The sequence below is a fragment of the Urocitellus parryii genome, chromosome 3, assembly GCF_045843805.1.
Source record: "Urocitellus parryii isolate mUroPar1 chromosome 3, mUroPar1.hap1, whole genome shotgun sequence".
In the NCBI taxonomy this organism is placed as follows: domain Eukaryota; kingdom Metazoa; phylum Chordata; class Mammalia; order Rodentia; family Sciuridae; genus Urocitellus; species Urocitellus parryii.
Window position 1 is genome coordinate 197,449,692 of NC_135533.1, and position 22,491 is coordinate 197,472,182.

At 37.7% G+C, this 22,491-nt stretch overlaps 1 protein-coding gene across 1 annotated transcript in view; it reads right to left on the minus strand.

Annotated features, from left to right (window-relative positions):
• The window catches only part of Ulk4 (unc-51 like kinase 4), a 539,981-nt gene that overhangs the window by 514,434 nt on the left and 3,056 nt on the right, over nt 1-22,491 (minus strand). Inside the window, 4 exon segments of the mRNA XM_077795670.1 lie at nt 417-518; nt 4,716-4,878; nt 11,315-11,454; nt 13,051-13,150. Of these exon segments, the coding sequence (XP_077651796.1) occupies nt 417-518; nt 4,716-4,878; nt 11,315-11,454; nt 13,051-13,150 (505 nt within the window).

Below are 22,491 nucleotides of genomic sequence, written 5' to 3' on the forward strand. Positions count from 1 at the left end.
ACGTACACCAAGCACATGGTATCTTTTTATACTTCTAATTCAAAATTTATTATTCTAACATATAAAATCATCACATATAGATCACTAACATGATCCAAGGGTTTAATGGGCTACTCAACAGATCTTAATTCTGTCACAAGGCACCTTTACAAGAATTTCTACTAACAATCAATTTTTAATAGACACATTTTGATATTCCAGATTACTATCATGATTACCTACGTGTCAAAAAATTTCTAAAACCTATATACACCTAAGTATCAAGCAATTCAGCCAAAATGGGTATATACAAAAACAATAAAACCAGCTTTTTGATATCTTATAGATAAAATATTTGCAAACTAGAGAATTAACCTGCTTTTCATTTATTTGTTGTAGTCTAACCTTGATTTTATATTAAACCAGAAAGTAATCACCTGAAAACATTTCATAAAGCAGGCAGCCCAAAGACCAGAGATCACTGGTGACAGAGAAGTCAGTACCCCTCATAACCTCTGGTGCTGTATAGATAGGAGATCCTAAAAACAAAGTATAAAAAGAACAACTCCGTTAGGCATTTGTATTATACCCACTCAACCTGGGAGACATCTATTGAGATGTAGAAGACAGGAAGAAAATATACATGAATAAAAACTTCATGTGTATTTCACCTTTTTAAAATGTTTATTTTTTTTCAGTAGTCTAGGCAGTTTTGTTTTGTTTTGTTTTGTTTAATTTTTTAGTTATCAGGGCTGGGGTTGTGGCTCAGCGGTAGAGCACTCGCCTACCATGGGCAAGGCCCTGGGTTCAATCCTCAGCACTACATAAAAATTAATTAATTAATTAAAGATATTGTATCCAACTACAACTAAAAAACTAAATATTGTCTTTAAGTAATAGATGAACACAATACTTTTATATTTTATTTACTTTTATGTGGTGCTGAGGATTGAACCTAGTGCCCCCCTCACACGTGGTAGGCAAGCACTTTACCACTGAGCTACAACTGCAGCCCCATGTTTGTTGAGATTACATTTTGCAAAAGATATATATATATATATATGATTTTAAAAATTCTCCTAAGTGAGAGGCATGAAACTTTCAGTTTTTATACACACATACTCTTTTTAATAATTTATATAGTCAAAAGAAAAAAAAACCTTCATTATACCATTATAATTTAAAAAGGTTGTTGGACATCCTCCATAATCCAAAATTCTACTGGCTTAACAATGAAGGTACTTGTTAAAATCCTTGTCCATCAAGTCAACTGAGGGACTCTGTTCCTCACAGTCAAAAACCCAGGATGATGGAGGCTCCATCTCAATCCATGCATCATCAGTTATGGAGGCAGGGAAAAAAGAATTAGCAAATTACACACTGGCTCTTAAAATTCCCACCTCCAAGTGATTTGGCTGGCTTCTGCTCAAACCTTGATGGATTTGACTGGGGAGAAGATGCAGTCCTACCACATATCCAGGAGAATGGGAAACATTTGATGAGTGGCACTTACGTGTATAATATATTCTTTATGCAAGTTTAGCATTACACAGAAACACCACGATAGAGCCTGAAAGTTCCTTTATTCACGAATGAGAGATGTTACAGGGGTATTCACAATCCCACAAGTCACAGCTGGGCAGTCAGAACCACCACCAACACCAACACCCAGGTGTTGGTGGATATTCTCATTTCTACCTGGTGGATACTCTATCCACTCCACCTCCCAACCCCCAGTGAGAATGTTCTCCCCATGAAATAATCAATTATTCAGAAACAAAATTCTACTCAGGTAAACCTTCCAGCACATTTTACCTCCACGGCTTACTACAGCCACAACAGCAGCCTTAAGTGTTCCTAGGTGTGGTTTCACAGTTCTCCCAAGGAACTTTCTTGGTATGCTGTCACATTTCATACACAAACTCCTTCAACATTATGAAGGACCTATTTGCCCACCTTAGATGCTAAGGAAACAGAGATAAATTGGACCCTTGGAATACCCAGGCACCCTGCACAGCACTTAATAGGTTCTTCATTAATATTTGTTAAATGTGAATGACTATGTATCTTTTGCCACTAGAAATATAAGTTCAGTGAGCACCAAGGTTTTTACCCATTTATTCACATCGTATTCCTAGGACCTAGAACATGTCTAAATGTCAAATTAATAAACATGAAATTATCAAAGACATTAATAAGAATATGAAGTCCCTACATTCATGATCAAACAGGTAAAATAAATGTGTGTGTGTGTGTGTGTGTGTGTGTGTGTGTGTGTAAATTCAATGATAAACTGCATAGAATACTATGAAAGAAAATAACCAATACTTAAATACCTGGTCCAATAAAATCTTAGACAAAGAAGAAAAGAAGTCATCTGGGGAAAAGCTGAAGGCAGAAAAGAACAGGGGGAAACTAAAGGAAAAGGGACATATGGGAGCAACCATCTGATGTGTGCAGAAAAACTGTAAGCATGCTGTTTTAATGGAATGTAAGGCAAAAGGTAGTGAGGGCTGGGGATGTAGCTCAGAAGTAAAGCACTACCCTGGCATGCATAAGGTCCTGGGGTTTGGTCTCCAGCACTGCAACCCCACCCCCCGCAAAACAAAAAAAAAAAAAGGGTAGGGAGTCATGGGGGATGGGGTAGTCGAGGTCTTCCAAGAAGCAGACACCAAGTCAAAAATCAACAGTGCAAGGAAAGTATTACAGGAAGCTCTAAGTTAGGGGTAGTTGGTCAGACAGCAGTGTATAACGGACCCCCAAGTGAAATACCACAGTCTGAGAGGGGTTGGGAAAGTCATCAAGAATCCCTGAACCAACACTGGCATCAGACCATCTCCCAAAAATAGGCCTGCATTAGTATCCTGCCACGCTGGTTGTGGCTTCTGGGGAGCACTGCCTCAGAACAAAAACAGGCTGTCCATGTCAAAGCCCCTCAAGGAAAAGGAGACCTCGGTTAACCATGTACCCTGTAGTTGAAGAATGAGGCACACTTTTAGGGGCATCACAAGAATAGAGAAGCAAATAGGCAGATGATCTGGAAACCCAAACTTTAAACTGTAGGAAGGAGATTCTAAACTTGAAACTCATTTCATCAATCTACTCAAATTCCCAGCTTCTCTCAATCAATCAACACCGATCCAGGGCAGAACTGAGTGAGTCCAGCTCAACATAATCTCCTCCTCTTAAACTGGGCCATTTCATTCATTCACATAACCCTCCAGTTCCTGAAGTTTGGGACCCATGATCAACAGGAAATTAAATCCTAGAAGCTATGACGTTATTCTCAAGGTTACGCAGTGAGGAGTGAGTCAGAATGAGAATCCAGGTGTCCTTTTAGAAGCTCTTTGCAATGCTACCTTTATACAGACCATCCAAAGCTTTCCATTCATCACAACATCAGCTTCACTCCTAACAGATTCTTGATGGTTATACACCACTGCTGACCAACTGACAACCCCACCACAACACCCAGTCACCTGCACAGGTCAAAAGTCAGGTTATTTCATGTGCCTTGCTCATCACCATACTTAAATTGTAAATTATCAAAAGCTCCAAAGAGAAGTGGTTTTGCTTATTATCAGAGGATGTGAAGGTGAGTTGACTACGACATGGACAGCCCACAAAGGCAAGGACTGATTCTGCCCTGCTGGTTATGAGGGCATTCTCTACTGACATGACCTATCACAAGGACTGTGCTAGCATCACTTCCAGAACTTCTATACTTCACACAGCTCTCTTCAGCTTACTAAAGGAGAATATTTCAAATATACATTCCTGAAATAGCCTTTCTTGGTTTCTATAATAAAATCTTAAATAACTCAGAACTCAATATTCTACTAATATAGCCACAATAGTTATCTTCATAGAGTGCTGGTCATTCTATGGAAAGCTAATTGAGGTTCCTAAAAGCTGCAATGTTGGTGTGAAATTTTTCCTAAATAAGACTGGCTCTAATAGTTAAATTTTCTTTGGTTACATTTATGGTGACTACAATTATCCTGCTATTCTCCATACTTTTCCCTCATCTCTCTCATCCCTAGGGCACATGGCTGCCAAGCCCAAGCACCCAACTTAACTGATGGCACAGCAGGTATCATAGAGCTTCAGTGGCCCCAGTCTCAGGTACCTTTTCATGGAATTTGAGGAGAGATCTTCACCATTTCTACCAAAAGGTAGAAGAAATAGCACTTCAAGGGCTGGGGATGCAAGTTACTGGCAGAGCACTTGCTTAGTATGTATGAAGCCCTTTGATCTCTCATACTACAAAGAAAAATAAATAGAAGTATCACTTCAACTCTCCCTTAGGTACAGTAATTTTAACACCCCAGCCCCATTTCATTGCCAAAGTAACCTAGCAAGAATACACCCCCTAGAAATCTGTCCCAAATGGAGAAGATAAGTCACTTAATGATATTGAAGTATACCTACTGACCACAAGTGTGTGCCAGGCACTGTTCTAAAGAGCTGGAAGAGTCCCTTCTCTGTTCTAATGAGTGGCTGGTAACACATCAATTAGCACATAGCATTAGAGGCTTCTCACACCTAAAAATATTAGATCCAAAAGGAAATCTGTAATCCATGGACAAAGCTATACCCATGTCCAGGTTTCTTCCAGTAGTTTCTATTTTCAATACGTGATTTGTTTATAACAAAAGACCAACACCATCTCCTAAACACAAACTTTGGGTGGCCCAAGAATTATTATGATCTTTAAGCTCTCCAAGTCCACATACCTTTGACTCTATTTTTCATGCTTTTCTTCAGCATATTTTCCCCACTGTCACCTCCTCCTTCTTCTGCTGCCACCAAGGCAAAGAACTCTTCCAAATTTTCACCTTCCACTTTCGCCAAGCAAAAATTGCTAAACTTCAAAGTGCCAGGCCCTTCCAAGAGTATCTATAAAGATCAAAATACGTTTCTAGAAACAAGTTCAATTTAATTTGCATATCCATTAGTACCTCTTATAATTGCACTACAGACTTTCAGAGTTGGCTTTCTTGCTTCATCACAACTCAAAAATGCTAAAAATTTTTTAAAGAAGCTATTGAAAAATACAACATTTTAATACATTTTAATAGAATCGTCCATTTTAATAGAATTGGCCATTCTCAGATACCATATAACCACAGGGGAAACCTCAGACTTTTGGTAAATAAAGTACAATATATATTATATTTAAAAAGTGTCTATTTAATTCATTTTTTCCATGTTGAACATTTTGAGGTCTTTACATATTCTGGATATTAATATTCTGTAGAATAGCACCAAAGATTTTTCTCCCATTCTGTAGGTTTTCAAATCGGGTATTGTGATAGCTCCAGATTGCCTTTTTTGGCTTCAAATTGCTTTGACTGTTCTGGGTCTTACTATTCCAAGTGAATCTTAGGACTTTTTTTTTTTTCCTAGTTCTGTGAAGAATGTTATTGGTATTTTGATGAAGATTGAATTGAATTGCTTTTGGTGTACGGCCCTTTAATAATATTAATTCTGCCTGTCCATGAGCATGGGAAGATTTCCCATCTTCATGAGTCTTCAATTTCTTGCTTCAGTGTCCTATAGTTTTCACTATAGAGGTCTTTCACCTCCTTGATTTATTACTAGGTTTTTGTTTTTTGTTGTTTTGTTTAAGGCTACTGTGAATGAAATTGTTTTCTTGATTTATCAGCATATTCATTATTGGTATGTAGGAAAGCTATTGATTTTCATATCAATTCTATAAACTGCCACTTGGCTAAATTAGTTCTATCAATCTTCTGGTGGATTTCTTTGAACCTCCTAAGTATAGGATCATATCATCTGCAACAGTGATAATTTCACTCTTTTCTTTCCTATTTTTATCTCTTCCTTTTCTTGCCCAATTGCCCTACCTAGAATTTCTAGCACCATTTAAAAGTAGTAATAATGAACATCCTTGTATTTTTCCAGATTTTAAAGAAAATGCTTTCAGTTTTTCCTCATTCACTATAAGGTTGGTTTTGGGTTTTATATTTACAGCCCTTGTAATGTTGGAGATTTCCTCTAGCTTTAGTTTAATATTTTTCAGTTCTAGGTGAACACAATATATATTTTTATGTGGTGCTAAGAACCGAACCCAGTGCCTCACACGTGGTAGGCAAGCGCTCTACCTGAGCCACAACCCCAGGCCTATCTCTAGTTTCTTCAATGCTCATTAAAGGCTTTCTCTGCATCTGTTTAGATGACCAATTTCTGTCCTTAATTCTGTGTGTGATGAGTTACATTTATTACTTTGTGTATGTTAAACCATCCTTGCATCTCTGGAATAAAACTTGGTTTTGATGTACAATCTTAATATGTTGTACACATTTTGCTAATATTGTATTAAGGATTTTTGCATTTAAGTTAGGGGTATTTGAGTTTTCTTTCCTTGATGTTTCCTTACCTGGTTTTGGTAAGATATACTGGCTTCGCAGAATGAATTTTTTAAGTGTCCCATCCCTATTTAGTGGAATAAATGAGGAACATTTACATTAGTTCTTTAAAAATCTAGAATTCAGCTGAAGATCCATTTGATGCTGGGATTTTCTTTGCTGGAAGGCTTTTCATTACTGCTACTTCATTACTAGTTACTTTTCTGTTTAGGTTTTCTATGTCTTCTCCATTCAATCTTGGCAGGCCACATGTCTAGAAACATCCATGTCTTCTAGATTTCCCAGCTTACTGGAATTTCCAAAATAGTCCATAATGATCCTCCAGATTTCTATTTCATGTGTAATTTTAATTTGGGTCTTCTCTTTCTTTTGGCTAGGTTGGATAAGGGCTACTCAATCTTGTTTATCTTTTCAAAAAAACAACTCTTGATTTCATTGATTTATTGTTTTATTCTCTACTTCAGCTCTGATCTTAATTATTTCCTTCCTTTTTACAGGTTTTGGAATTGGTTTCTTCTTTTGCAATGGCCTTAAGACATATCATTAGGTTGTTAGTTTGCGCTCTTCTGATTTTCTTATGCAGACACTCATAAGCTGTAAACTTTCCTCTTAAAATTGCCTCCACAGTGTCCCAGAGTTTCTAGTATGTGTACCTCTATTCTCATTTGGGTCTAAGACTTTAATTTCTCCTGATTCCTTCTATCACCCATTCATAATTCAAAAGAGTATTATTCAATATCCATGTGGTTATCTAGTTTCCGTAGGATTTTTGGGTGTTGATTTCAAATTTCATTCCATTATTATCTGATAAGATTCAAGGAATTATATCATTTTTTGTATTTGCTAAGAATTGCCTTGTAGCCTAAAAAATGATCTATTTTTGGAGCAAGTCACCAAGAAGGAAGTATATTCAGTTGTTTGATGAAACATACCACAGATATCTGTTAAATCCAATTTACACACACACGTGCACGCAAAATATACACACACGCATGTAATACACAAGCATCATCCTAAGCCCTCCTGGCTTTTAGAGTTTGTGCTCAGAAACCAGAAATCATTCTTTTGGCCTGCCTCTATAGCCTATTTCTCTCGAGACTTTTAAAATTCTATCCTTGTCCTATGTTTTAATTATAATGTGTCAGTTGTTTTTTATTCTTGTACATTTGGGGTTCTAAATGCCTCCTGTATCTAGATGTTCCTTTCATTCTCAAGATTTCTGAACTTCCAAGATACTCTTACTGTCCAATATTGAATTTTAGGAAATCCCTTTCACCCACCTCACTATGAAGCAGTACTCTCCCTTCTTGAAGTCTGAGCCACAGAGCAACTAGGAATGCAGTTTTCTAATCTACCATCTTGAATCCCCCTATGGTTTAGATCTTAAATATTTCCCAAAAGCTCATGTGTTGAAGCCTTGTTCCCCAGGGCAGCAGTTTTCAGAGGTAGGCCTTTGAGAACTGAGTATATCATAAGGGCTCTGATCTCATGAATGGACCAATCCAATTATGGATTCAGAGTTTAATGTGCTATTGGGAAGTAGTGGAAACTTTAGGAGGTGGGGCCTAGTTTGAGGAAGTAGGTCATTGATGGTGCTCCCTTAGTGTGTATTTTGCACCTAACACCTTCCTCTCACCTTCCTAGCAATCATGAAGTAAGGAGTTTTGCTTTACCACAAGCTTCCCACCAACATTCTGGCTCAACACAGGTCCAGAAACAGTAGAGCCAAATGATCACAGACTGACACCTCTGCAACTGTGAGCCAAAACAAATCCTCCCTCCTTTTGAATTGTTTGGTATTGTGTCACGGCAACAGGTAGTTGACTACTACGGTCTACACTAAACCTGTACAGTTTTTTTGTCATCATTCAATAAATGTAATGTAACAACTATTTACGTAGCATAGCACTTATTGTATAAGTAATCTAGAGATTTTAAATACGCAGGAGAATATAAGTTGAAAATACTATGCCATCTTATATAAGGAACTTGAGCATCCTAGGATTTTGGTAACAAAAGGGGGTCCTGAAACTAATTCCCTTGTGGCTATCTAGAAATGACGATACCGTATCTAACAATCTGTACTTATCAACCCTCCGTGACATCTAAGAGACTTGGAAAATCCATCAACCTGAGATGTCTTTTATTCAAGAGGCAATATAATAAAAGGTAAAAACCAGAATTCTGAATTTACAGAACTAGACTTGAGCCCAACACTTACTTGCTATCTGATACTTCATGTGTAAAATGTGAAACACCTAAGTCTTCAGATTACTGTAAGGGTTACAGTAAGGGCTAATAACTATGACTAGCATGTGATAAGTACTCAGGTTTGCTAATATAATTTGTGAATATATTTTTTTAAAAAACATGCTGGGAAGTGACATGGTTTCTTCTAGAGTCATTAAGAATATTTCTAGGTGGTTGCAATGGATTGGGTCACGTCTGTTTTTAAAAGTAACTTGAAGTTAACTCATAACTTCTGGTCATAAATATAACATGTCTATTAGTCTACAAAAGTGATTTTTGGGCCTCAAGCATCAGAATTCTCTGAGGACTTGTTAAAGTGCAGATTATTAGCCACTCCCCAAAAGTTTGATTCCTAAAGTCCAGGGTAAAGCCCAAGAACCTGCATCTCTAACAAGTCCCAGATAATAATACTGATCTAAGGAATACACTTTTTGTTTTGTTTTGTTTTTAAATATTTATTAATTTATTTTTTAGTTCTCGGCAGACACAACATCTTTGTTGGTATGTGGTGCTGAGGATCGAACCCGGGCTGCAAGCATGCCAGGCGAGCGCGCTACCGCTTGAGCCACATCCCCAGCCCATAAGGAACACACTTTGAGAACCACTGGCAAACCATAGTATCTTTGTCCTGACTACTAAGCAGATTTTTATTAAAGAATTGTGTAGGATGGCTGTGTTCAAGTAAAACTTTATTAACAGACAGGAATCCTGCCCAACCTTTCCCAACTCTTGCTCTGGAGCACTCATTACTTAATAAATCAGCCTGAATTTTAGATAACAGCTGATAAAATTCATTAAACTCCCATTCTCTGATCCAAATACAGCCACTGCCTGGTTCTTCATAGCTATGACCTAAGGAGTTTAACATTTCCAAGTGGATTAAAAAAAAATCAAAAGAATATTTGACACGTGAAAATTCTATGAAATTCAAATTTCAGAATCCCTAAATAAAGTTACTGAAACACAGCCACACCCATGCATTTGCACGCTGTCTATAGCTGTTTTCAGCACTACAATGACAGTTGGGTGGCTGCAGGCTTGGGGTAAGCATATGAATAATTCAAACTAGAACTTCTTTGCATGTTAAAGTTTCATGAAGTTCTCTTTTCAGGTTTAATTATCTTCTTATACAGATGGCCTACTAAAATAAAATTAAAATGAAATATTCAGCTTTTCACTTCATTAGCATAAAGAAACCTCAGCCTTGTAACATGTGCAATTCCTCCAGACCTATACTTATAAAACAGTAATAGCTGCCATTGATTTTGGACACACACCTGCCAGAAAGCACCCTAGAAGTTTAACCTAGATATAATACATAATCCTTTTTATTATTCTTTTTTTTTTTTGAGAGAGAGTGAGAGAGGAGAGAGAGAGAGAGAGAGAGAATTTTTATTATTTATTTTTTAGTTCTCGGCGGACTCAACATCTTTGTTGGTATGTGGTGCTGAGGATCGAACCCGGGCCGCACGCATGCCAGGCGAGCGCGCTACCGCTTGAGCCACATCCCCAGCCCCCTTTTTATTATTCTGAAAATATTTATCTACATATCACAAAGAAGGAAACTAAGGCAGAGAGAAGCAGGGTGATTTGTCCAGGATCACATAGCTTCTGTGTCAAAACTGACTGCAACTCACCACTCTGGAAAGCAGAATGGAGATTTCTTAGAAAACTTGGAATGAAACCACCATTTGACCCAACTATCCTACTCTTCAGTCTATACCCAAAGAACTTCAAATCAGCGTACTACAGTGACACAGCCACATTAATGCTTACAGCAGCTCAATTCACAATAGCTAAACTGTGTAACCAATCTAGATGCTCTTCAATAGATGAATGGATAAAGAAACTGTGGTTATATATACACAATGGAATATTACTCAGCATTTAAAGAGAATAACATATGGCATTTGCAGGTAAATGGATGGAGTTGGAGAATATCATGCTAAGCAAAGTAAGCCAATCCTAAAAAAACAAAGGCCAAACGTTCTCTGATAAGTGGATGCTGATCCATAATGGTGTGCGGGGTGGGGCAGGGGGCGGGGTGATAGGAAAAATGGAGGAATTTTGATTGGGCAAAGTGGAGGGAGGAGAGGTGAGGGTGTATGAGGGCAGGAAAGATGGTGGAATAAGATGGACATTATTACCCTAGGTACATATATGACTGCAAATATAGTCCAACGCTACATCATACAGAGAAATGAAAAGTTGTGCTGCAATCGTGTACAATGAATCAAAATGCATTTGCTGTCATATATATCTAATTAATTTTAAAAATTGACTGCAACTCAAACTAAGCAGGTTTCATGACTCACATTGAAGAACATTTAGTTATGGGAATCAATTTTACCAAGAAAGAAAATATTTGATCCATGATATAAGGAATCACCTATATACTGCCAAGAATGCCACTGCCAAGCTAAAATAATGGTTCATAAATGTGTACTATAATTTAAGAACTAAAAGTCTTATCTTACCTATTGGGTTCATCATTTACAAATATACCTCAGTGGCAATAAGCACTTACTCAAAGACCTCAGAAAGGAAGAGAGGCTTTACATTCCAAAAACTACTTAAATAGGCAGCTAAAATGTAGTACTACATATTTTCTTTCATTTAAAAAAGTAACACCTTTGAAAAAAGCACTCTAAATTGAGACATAAGCCATTAGGAAATCAAAACTCATAAATTACCTTCCCAGGAGAAATGTCACAAAAGAGAATGCCAAGTTTATGAAGATGATATAATCCAGTAATCAGGTCAATCCCAAAGTCTCTTACAACATCTTCTGGGAGGTTTTCATCTTGAGCAATAACTGTTTCTAAGGAACCACCTGTAACAAATTGATTAAAATCATCCATTTTAACCCACCAACATCACAAAGTCTCTGAGAAGTTCAATACTGGCTGACAGCATTAAAATATGATTAAAACAGTAAACCCTGATAGACTAGTTATGGACATAGTGGTTTTGCACTGTAAACAATGTCTGTGACCATATCCTAGAGTCAGACCCAGGGAGCACCTGGAAGGATGGTATTAAGTCAGCAAATGGATGAGAGGATAATCCCCCCAAATCCCCAAGGAAATAAACAGCTGCAAAAATTAAACATTAACCCCAAACTGTACACTTAAACATACAAAGCGTAGGCTCGTTTACTCACATGCAGCATCAGGTCACATTCCACAAAGCACTGTATGGCAAAAAGGATGACACCCTCCCTAATGTGGTTGTCACAACCCTTACTGGGCACCATTGAGACAAAAAGCCAAAGACACTGTGAATTCTATTGTTCTATCCTTCAAAGGTGCCAGTCCTGCCTCTTATCTAAGTGCCAGGGGCAAACTTTTAATTAAAGCATCAAGATTATAAAAGGAGTCAAGTTCTGATACAGGAGTGTCTCAGCTGGCATGTGAAAATTTAATCAGAATGACTATGATGGAAAGAAAAGGTATTCTGGGTTTATTTTATTTTGGTGGATGAGGAACCAACCCCAACACTGGTATAATTTAAAATAGGATATTACACCTGGTCAGGGGTCAGAAACAAACAGCTGAAGTCAAAATAACATTAGGGGTATCCCCTGATCACGTTGCCAGTGTGTATATCTATGAAGGTAATCCCACCATGACCCCTTCACACTGACTCAGAAAAATACAAATTAGCCCTAAAAGTAATTTGGTTTTAAGTTTTATAAATTCTGACTGCTGACAGGCAAAATTCATAATGCAAATAATCAATCACATTACATCAATATTCAATGATCCTTTATTACTAATCAAGGTATAAAGTACACCAATGGTGATGCTTATTAGTTTTTTTCTGTTAAACTCAAAATGTTAAGGCTAAAAGTCCAGATAAAATGTATTCATTCACCTTCCTCCCTGTATGTAGTCCCAGAACATTGTGTAAACAGCTATAACATTTCCATTGTCAAGGAGTGAGAACTGTTGAACATTGCTTCAGTTCTTATAAAATGGAAGTATCCCTTTCATAAAGCCAAAGGATAACTGCTTTATGAATGTATTAGCTAGTTAAAACTAGCTAACATCTAGTGTTTATTTTTATTTATTGTGAAAACTTGCTTGACAAGTTAATCACTTTAAAATATCAAGTTTCTATACAGGTAATTTAATTACAAAGTAAACTCCAAATAAACTTTTATACAATCTTTCCTTTTACCAAACATCTTTTATCTTTTGCCCTTCCCTAATATTCATCAAGCAATAGGTTTCAAATTAACATAATAATATCTATAATAGATGATTTTTAAAAAGCAACAGGAGCTGGGGATATAGCTCAGTGGTAATGCATGAGGTTCTGAGTTCAATTCCACAGTGCCAATTTTTTTAAAAAGGTAAATACAAACATACACTACATTTCAATACTGCAACAGGGGACTACTTCAGAGCATGCCTTACAGCCTTACCTGTGCAGAGTTCCACCACCATCCAGAGATGATTGCTGGTTTCATACCATTCGTGAAAAGTTACAATATTCTTGTGTTTAATTTCATGGGTGAGACGGACCTATAAAAACATACAGCATTCACTTTAAGAAGTTCTTAAACTCTTAGATATGAGAGGCACCTAACTATGTAATTGGGACATGGATAAGAAAATAGTGGAAAATGGACTGGGGTTGTAGCTCAGTGGTAAAGCACCTGCCTCACATGTGTGAGGCGCTGGGTTGGATCCTCAGTACCACATTAAAAACCAAAGATACTGTGTATTTATTTACAACTAAAAATATATTAGAAAAGTGGTGGAATTTACTTACAGACATTAGAAATAATGGTTAGGAAGGCCAGTCACATGGAAAAATGCTTAAAAAACATGCATCTGGGGGCTGAGGATATAGCTCAGTTGATAGAGTACTTGCCTTGCATGTACAAGGCCATGGGTTCAAACCCCAGCACCGCAACAACAACAAAAAAGATATGCATCTGTGTAAATACAGATTGTACAAGATTTACGGTTAATAACTAGAAGATGTACACGCAGCTGTTAGTAGAAATATAGATGCTCCTTGACTTATGAGGTTGTAGTCCAATAAATCCATCCTAAATTGAAGATACTGTAAGTAGAAAATGCATTTAATAGATCTAAACTATTGAACATCATAGCTTAGCCTCACCTACCTTAAAGGTGCTCAGAACACAAAGCTTAGTTAATAACTGTTACACCTTATATACACAGAGAATAGATATGATGGGATACTAAAAAATAAAGCCATCACACATTGTGGTGGTGCTTGCCTGTAATCCCAGCCACTTGGGAGGCTGAGGTAAGAAGGTCTCAAGTTCAAGGTCAGCTTGGGCAACATCATAATACCCCATCTCAAAGAAAAAAACAAAGACAAACCAAAACTAACACCGATTGTCTTCAGTGCACCTTTTTTTTTCTATCCATTTTTCTATGTTGTCCAGATTTTCTATTATGAGTATGCATTACTTTTATAACATTTAAAAGAACTCAGGATTTTACAATCTTTTTCAAAAATATTCTTAATGAGTCCGAGTATCAATTTATCCAGATTATTAAAAGAAATCACAATGAACACAGTGATCTTAAAACTGTATATTTTTATTTGACCTTAATACTTGTGCACTAAAAACAAATAAAAATGCAAAAGTCTGTCAATTTAAAAATACTAAATTGCTTCAGGGGCTTTGCTTTAAAATTCCATTAAATATGAAAACTAAAATCACAAAGCTATGTGCATTAGAAGTCAATCATCAAGACTTAGAATTAAATCTTTTTAAAAAGTGGATTATAAACCAGGTATAGTCGCACATGCCCAGTCATTCTGGAGGAGGGAAGATCACAAATTCAAAGTCGGCCTCAGCAACTTAGCAAGGCCCTATCTCAAAATAGAAAATGAAAAGAGCTGGAGATGTAGCTTAGTGGTTAAGCATCCCTGGATTCAATCCCCGGGGATTGAAAATAATCTACCAAAAAAGTGGATTATGTAAATACAAAATAGAACACAGGCTAACCAGAAGTGGGAGGGAGAGAGAAATGGGGAGATGAAGGTCAAAAAGTACAAAATTCCAGTTATGCAAGATGAATAAGTCTAAAGACCCAAAAATACAGCATGTGGACTGTAGCTAATACTGTAGTTTTACTGGAAATTATCCAAGAGACTAGATCATAGGTGCTCTACAGAGATACACACACACACACACACACCTTCACTATATAAAATGACAGTTATGTTAAATTGCTTACCTGTAGTAATCATTTCACTATGTAGATGTAAGTGAAAACATGTTGTATATTTTAAATTTATACAATTTTAAGAAGTCTTTGAAAATACCTAGAATGGCTGACAAGTACAAAAGTGTCTCAGATTCTTTTTTAAAAAATGGATCACAAATCCTATTGTCACTTTATTTAGAAATAGAGTTTTTTAAAAATGGAATATGTGGTACACTCTCAGAACTAGATAAGCTCATAGTGTAACACAATTAGAGGAAAATGATTTAGAAAACAGATGAGAAAAACAATAATCAGTGATCAAGAAAGAATTTAAGGACTAAGAAACCATAAAACTAAAAAGACCACTAAAGAATGGTGAAGGCCATGTGGCAAGCATGTTTAAGGATGCCCACTGATTCAGGCACAGGAACACAGAGGTCCCGATGGAAAAAGATGAAATTCCCACAGATTCACCATCAGAATTCAGTTCTCAGCAAACTCTGACACTCCCCAGCGTTCGACTTCCACCCAGTACCTACTTACTCTTCCAGTGTTCATTACAGGGCCTCATCATCTCTGGCAACCTTGCCGCCTACCCCCACCTCAACCACCCATAGTTACTCTGCAGACCCATACTATACAATATAGGAGCTGCTTGCCATACAGGGCAATTACAAAGCAGCCAATATGAACAGATGTCTTCTAAGTGTCAAATATACACCAGATTCTGAAAACTTAATACCTGAATGAATGGAAATGACCAAGTTTTGATTAAAAATTACGTGTTAAAATAAGGTACTGTATTTATTGGGTTATAATATATTTAAGTTAATTTCACCCTTGTGTTTGTGTTGCCTGAAATCAAATCTCAAACCTGAACCTTGCACATATAAGGCAGGTGCTCTACCACCAAACTACACCCCCAGTCCCTTTTTTCTTTTTCAATGTGGCTACTAGGAAACATACAATTAGATTTGTGGCCCCCATTATATTTGAGAGAGTTTTTCCTAATAATCATGACCTCCAAAATCTACCACACATGCCTGTGAGCACACTCACTTCCCTTTCCCTTGTCCTAGATCCCAATTTCAGTTAAATTCAGCCTTCTACAATCCTGCACGTACTCAAGCAGCTGAAGGAAACACAAACAACCAGGTCACAATCTCAAAAGGCCCCCAATTACCTGACCTACAAGAGGCTATTCTCACCTCCTCTTTCCTCTAACACTGCCTTCCCCTCCTCCCACCTCTTAATTGATGACTGCTACTTTCAGAGACAGCAAAATCCCTCAGGACTTTCTCTTGCTCCTGACACCAGGCTATCAAGCAGCATCCTTATCTCTATCCCATTCTCCTCTCAACTGTCCACCATCCTTTCAAAAGCCACTGTTTCCTCAGGTATACAAGATCCCATGCAAACTTGACTTTGACAGCCATCTCCTCCTTACCCTACATTCATTTTCCCTTCATACTGGCTCATTCCCTGCAATTATCTCTGTGGAGAGGTTCCAGTGGCTTACCTAATACCCCTTTCACCTATATGCTTAATACAGAGTTCCTATATTGCCAAAGACAGCCTCATGCCTGGCCAGAAAAAACACTTCCTCACTTTCTGTACAGGTGAGGGGGCAGAGGAAAGGCACCAAGATGGTAGTCAAGTCACTGGCTGAAGTTTCCTAGGCAACTTTAAAGGGGTTTTATTCAAGACACCAAGGAACACCTAAGCACCCTCTTCCTACCCAGGAAAACTGGCATGATGGCTAAAAGGTATTGTCACCCAGCAACTGTGAAGTGGCCTTAAGCACAGAGCCAAGCAATAAAGACAGCAGAGACAAACAACAGCTAAGAGGCATTTGGTGAAACCAGGTTATAAATCTAAGACTTCCTTCACCTAAGAAAACAGGCCATCTGCTTCAAGCCCTGGGATTTGAGGTCTTTCATCAGGAGTCACATGTAACTCCTAATGCCCCATATTGCCATCCAGCTGTCACCCTATTTCTCTGCTCCTTGCTTCATCAAAACTCAAGAGTGGCCTCCACCTCCTCCGGCTTCCTCTTAAACCAGTTCTGGCTTTTATCCATAGCAATTCACCAAAACCACCGTCTTTAAGGTCATCAGTGGCCTCTGTTGTCAAATCCTCAGTCTTCACCTTATCAACTGCATTTCACACAACTGATTTCTCTTCTCCCTGCATCACTTTCTTCGTGATTTCATGACAGCACATATTTGGCCAAAGTTTTCAGCTTCAGAAAACTGAATTCACTCTGGCAACAAAAGAAACCCGTCGGGGGCATTGGAAACTCAAACAATTGAGTTTCAATGAACAATTGAGGTTCATTGAAATCTTCTAAGCTGAACTCCCAGAAAAGATTCCCAAAAATCACACCATAAAACTAAGCCACAACCAGAAACAGCTGTCAGCTAATGTGTTACCTCTGCCACCACTAAGACGGACATCCAGCACCACCAGTCTCAGCCCAACCTGAACTGACAAATTGGTCCCTTGAGGCCTCTCTCATCACTTCAGTTTGGAAACCAAGTCTCCTCTAGTACATCTAAAGTGGATAATTTCGTCAAGAATTTTATAAATTGGAGAATTGCTGTTTGTAGCTTCCCCAAGTCTGAAGAACAGAAAAGCATGCCAGAATGGGCAATGACCAAGTCAGTCCCAGCACATCATCCCATTGTTTTCCAGCTCTCCTTTCACTGGATGCTCCCTTTCATACTACTTTGCTACTTCTGCTTATGCTATGTGTTGCAGTGAAGGTCCTTGGTGCTCACCCATCTTCTCATGTTTACCTAACACCTACCAGCTGATGACACTCAAATATTCAACTCCACCCTGAACTTCCCCCTAAATGCAGACTCGAACACTCAATGTCTTTACATATCCATTTGTCTTTACATAAAATGGGCACCTCAAAATGTAAGTGCCCAATGAACCCTCATACCTAGACTTTCCCCTCTTAGGAAATGACATCACCATTAATTCAGTCACCTGGCCCAAAACTATAGAATAATCTTTGACTTCTCTTTCATACCTCATATCCAATTCATGACCCAAACTCTCAGCTCTACTTTACAGAACAACCCAAAATTATCTGTTCACATAAGCTCAAAACCAGCAAGACAATATCTGTAATGTAAGAAGCCAGGACCTTCATCATGCTTGGGGAGTAGAGGGTCTGAAAAGAGGTATGAACGGTCTGTAGAATAATGCTCATGTTCTGTGGCTGGCTGGATGCTAAGCACATCTTCAGGAAATTTTGAACAATTATGATTGTATACTTTTTTGCATGTATGCTTTATTTCTATTTAAAAACTCAAGCTGGACACAGTGGAACATACTTGTAATTTGTAATTCCAGTTGCTCAGGAGATTGAGGCAGGAGTATCATGAATTCAAAGCCAGCCTCAGCAACTTAGTGAATCTCCAACTTAGGGAGACCCTGCCTCAAAATAAAATATAAAAAGGGCTGGAGATATAGCTCAGTGGTTAGCACACCTGGATTCAATCCCAAGCACGTGCATACACACACACACACACACACACACACACACACACACACTCAAAATGTATACTTTTAGTAAATAAAGTGACTAAAGTACTTGCAATAACAGATAAATCTCAAAAGAATGATAATAAAAAGAAGTACAACACAAGAGACACCACAGGAATCCATTTATTTGAGGTTTAAGAAATAAAATCTTCAATGCCCAGAAATAAGGGTAGTCGTTACAAAAGGGTATTGAAGAATAAGATATTTGTGAAGAGGCATGAGGTACTTTCTGGAAAGAGGGATATACTCTAGCTTGACTTGGAGATTTGTTACAAGACTATATACATTTGATTGAAGCATCTTCAACAAATGGTGCTGGGAAAATCGAAATCCATATGCATCAAAATGAAACTGAATCCCTTTCTCTCGCCATGCACAAAAATTAACTCAAAATGGATCAAGGAGCTTGATATCAAATCAGAGATACGGCGTCTGATAGAAGAAAAAGTTGGCTATGATCTACATACTGTGGGGTCGGGCTCCAAATTCCTCAATAGGACACCCATAGCACAAGAGTTAATAACTAGAATCAACAAATGGGACTTACTCAAACTAAAAAGTTTTTTCTCAGCAAAAGAAACAATAAGAGAGATAAACAGGGAGCCTACATCCTGGGAACAAATCTTTACTCTTCACACTTCAGATAGAGCCCTAATATCCAGATTATACAAAGAACTCAAAAAATTAGACAATAAGATAACAAATAACCCAATCAACAAATGGGCCAAGGACCTGAACAGACACTTCTCAGAGGACATACAATCAATCAACAAGTACATGAAAAAATGCTCACCATCTCTAGCAGTCAGAGAAATGCAAATCAAAACCACCCTAAGATACCATCTCACTCCAGTAAGATTGGCAGCCATTATGAAGTCAAACAACAACAAGTGCTGGCGAGGATGTGGGGAAAAGGGTACACTTGTTCATTGTTGGTGGGACTGCAAATTGGTGCAGCCAATTTGGAAAGTGGTATGGAGATTTCTTGGAAAGCTGGGAATGGAACCACCATTTGACCCAGCTATTCCCCTTCTGGGTCTATTCCCTAAAGACCTAATAAGAGCATGCTACAGGGACACTGCTACATCGATGTTCATAGCAGCACAATTCACAATAGCAAGACTGTGGAAGCAACCTAGATGCCCTTCAATAGACGAATGGATAAAAAAAAAATGTGGCATTTATACACAATGGAGTATTACTCTGCATTAAAAAATGACAAAATCATAGAATTTGGAGGGAAATGGATGGCATTAGAGCAGATTATGCTAAGTGAAGCTAGCCAAGCCCTAAAAAGCAAATGCCAAATATCTTCTTTGATATAAGGAGAGTAACTAAGAACAGACTAGGGAAGAAGAGCACGAAAAGAAGACCAACATTAAACAAGGATGAGAGGTGGGAGGGAAAGGGAGAGAGAAGGGAAATTGCATGGAAATGGAAGGAGACCCTCAGGGTTATACAAAATTACATACAAGAGGAAGTGAGGGGAAAGGGAAAAATAATACAAGGGGGAGAAATGAATTACAATAGAGGGGGTAGAGAGAGAAGAGGGGAGGGGAGGGGAGGGGAGGGGAGGGGGGACAGTAGAGGATAGGAAAGGCAGCAGAATACAACAGACACTAGTATGGCAATATGTAAATCAATGGAAGTGTAACTGATGTGATTCTGTAATCTTTATACGGGGTAAAAATGGGAGTTCATAACCCACTTGAATCAAAGTGTGAAATATGATATATCAAGAACTATGTAATGTTTTGAACAACCAACAATAAAAAAAGAAATATTTCCAAATTATTTTTTATTTTATTTATTTTTTTTATGTGGTGCTGAGGATCAAACCCAGTGCCTCACACATGCTAGGCAAGCACTCTACCACAGAGCCACAACCCCTGCCCTGTTGAACAAACTTTTAAAAAGACAAATGGAAACATATCCCATGTTCATGAAGAAGATTTAAGATGTCAATACTAGCCAACACAACTTAGCCATTCAATGTAATCCCTACCAAAATTCCAGATTTTTTGCATAAGTACAAAAACCTGAACAAAAATTCACACAATCTCAAGGCGTGCCAAATAACCAAAATGATATTGCAAAAGAACAAGTGGGAGGATGCACACTTCCTAATATCAACACTTAACTTCAAAGCTATAATAAGTATAATAAGAACAAGACACAGGCCAATGGAATAGTACAGAGCCAAGAAATGAATTCTCACAGATACAGTCAAATGACTTTCAAACAAAAGTGCCAAAAGTATTCAATGGGGGAAATAACAGTCTTTTCAACAAATGATACTAGGAAAACTGGATGTTCACATGCAAAAACTCAAATTGGGACCCTTATCTAATACCATATAGAAAACTAACACAAAATGAATCAAAGACCTATACACAAAAGTTAAAACTAGGGCTGAGGTTGTAGCCGAGTGGTAGAGAACTTGCCTAGCAGATGTGAGGCACAGGGTTCAATCCTCAGCACTATATAAAAATAAAAGTATTCTGTCTATCTACAACAAAAAGTTTTAAAAACTTAAAACTATATAACTCAAAAGAAATTATAGGACAAAAACTTCACAACATTAGATTTGGCAGTGATTATTGAATATAACACCAAAAGGGTAGGCAATGAAAGAAAAAACTAGACTTCTTAAAAATTAAAAACTTTTGTACAAACTATCAGTGAAAAATTCAATCTAGGGAATGAGAAAACATTTGCAAATCATATGTGATGAGATCAATTTTTTGAGAACTTGTAAAACTTAATCACATTAAAACCCGGGCAAAGAACCAGGTACATACTTATAATCCCAACAACTTGAGAGGCTGAGACAGGAGGATCATAAGTTCCAGCCAGCCTCAGCAACCCCTGGATTCAAGCACTCAGTTCCACAAAAAGAAAAATAAAATGGGCAAATAACTAGAATAGATATTTCTCTAAAAATATATAGAGCTGGGATGTAGCTCAGTGATATAGCGTTTGTCCAGCTTGCACCAGGCCCCTAGGTTTGCTCTCCAGCACCACCCCCCCAAAAAAAAAAAAAAAATAGTCAATGATCACATGAAATGCTATGCAACATCACTCGTCATTAGAAAAATGCAAATCAAAACAATGTTTTAGCCATTAAAAAAAACACCATAACAAGTATTGGTGGTGATATGGAGATACTGGAACCCTCATACACTGTTGGTTGAAAGGCTAAAATGTATATCCACTATGGAAAACAGCATAGTGGTTCCTCAAAATATGGAGTATTACCATAGGATCCAGCCATACCACCTCTCGGTATATTTGTAAAGGAACTGAAAGCAGGAGATAGTTGTACATGCATATTCATAGCAATATTATCCACAATAGTTAAAACATGGAAGCAACTCAAATGGATATTGATATATGAAGCAAAATGTAGCATGTACTAGGTTGGTCTAAAAAGGAAAAATTCTGGCATGCTACAACACAGATGAACCTTGACGACATTATGCAAAAATGAATCAATCACACAAAAACTGTATGATACCACTTATAGGAGGTACCTACAGGTATCAAAAGCCTAAGGACAAAATAGAGTGGTGGTTGCGAGGAGCTGGAGGACAGGACAGAATTGATTTTTCAATTTTTCTTTAGTTGTAAATGGACACAATATATTTTTATGTGGTGCTGAGGATCAAACCCAGGGCCTCACACATGTGAGGCAAGTGCTCTACCACTAAACTACGACCCCAGTCCCAGAATTGATTTTTTTATGGGTATAGAGTTTTAGTTTTACAAGATGAATAGTTATGACAGAGGATGGTGATGGTGCTAGCATAACAGTATGAATGTACTTATCACTGAACTGTAAAATTTAAAACACCAAGGTGGTCAACTTTATATTTTAATACAATTTTTTTTTAAAGGTAGAGTCCAAGAAGCCTAGGCTGTAGAGTGACAGTTACTTCAAAGCCAAGTCACTTTGACCCAATGTCCTTTCCAAAAGTTTCATATACATACACTAAATTATAGAAGAATACAGCTTCCCTTGCACCAAAAAACAACAAAAAGCCTTAAGTTGGTGATAACCTGGTTATGTTTAATTGCCATTTTTCAGGACTGGTGGCACTGAATAGACAGGT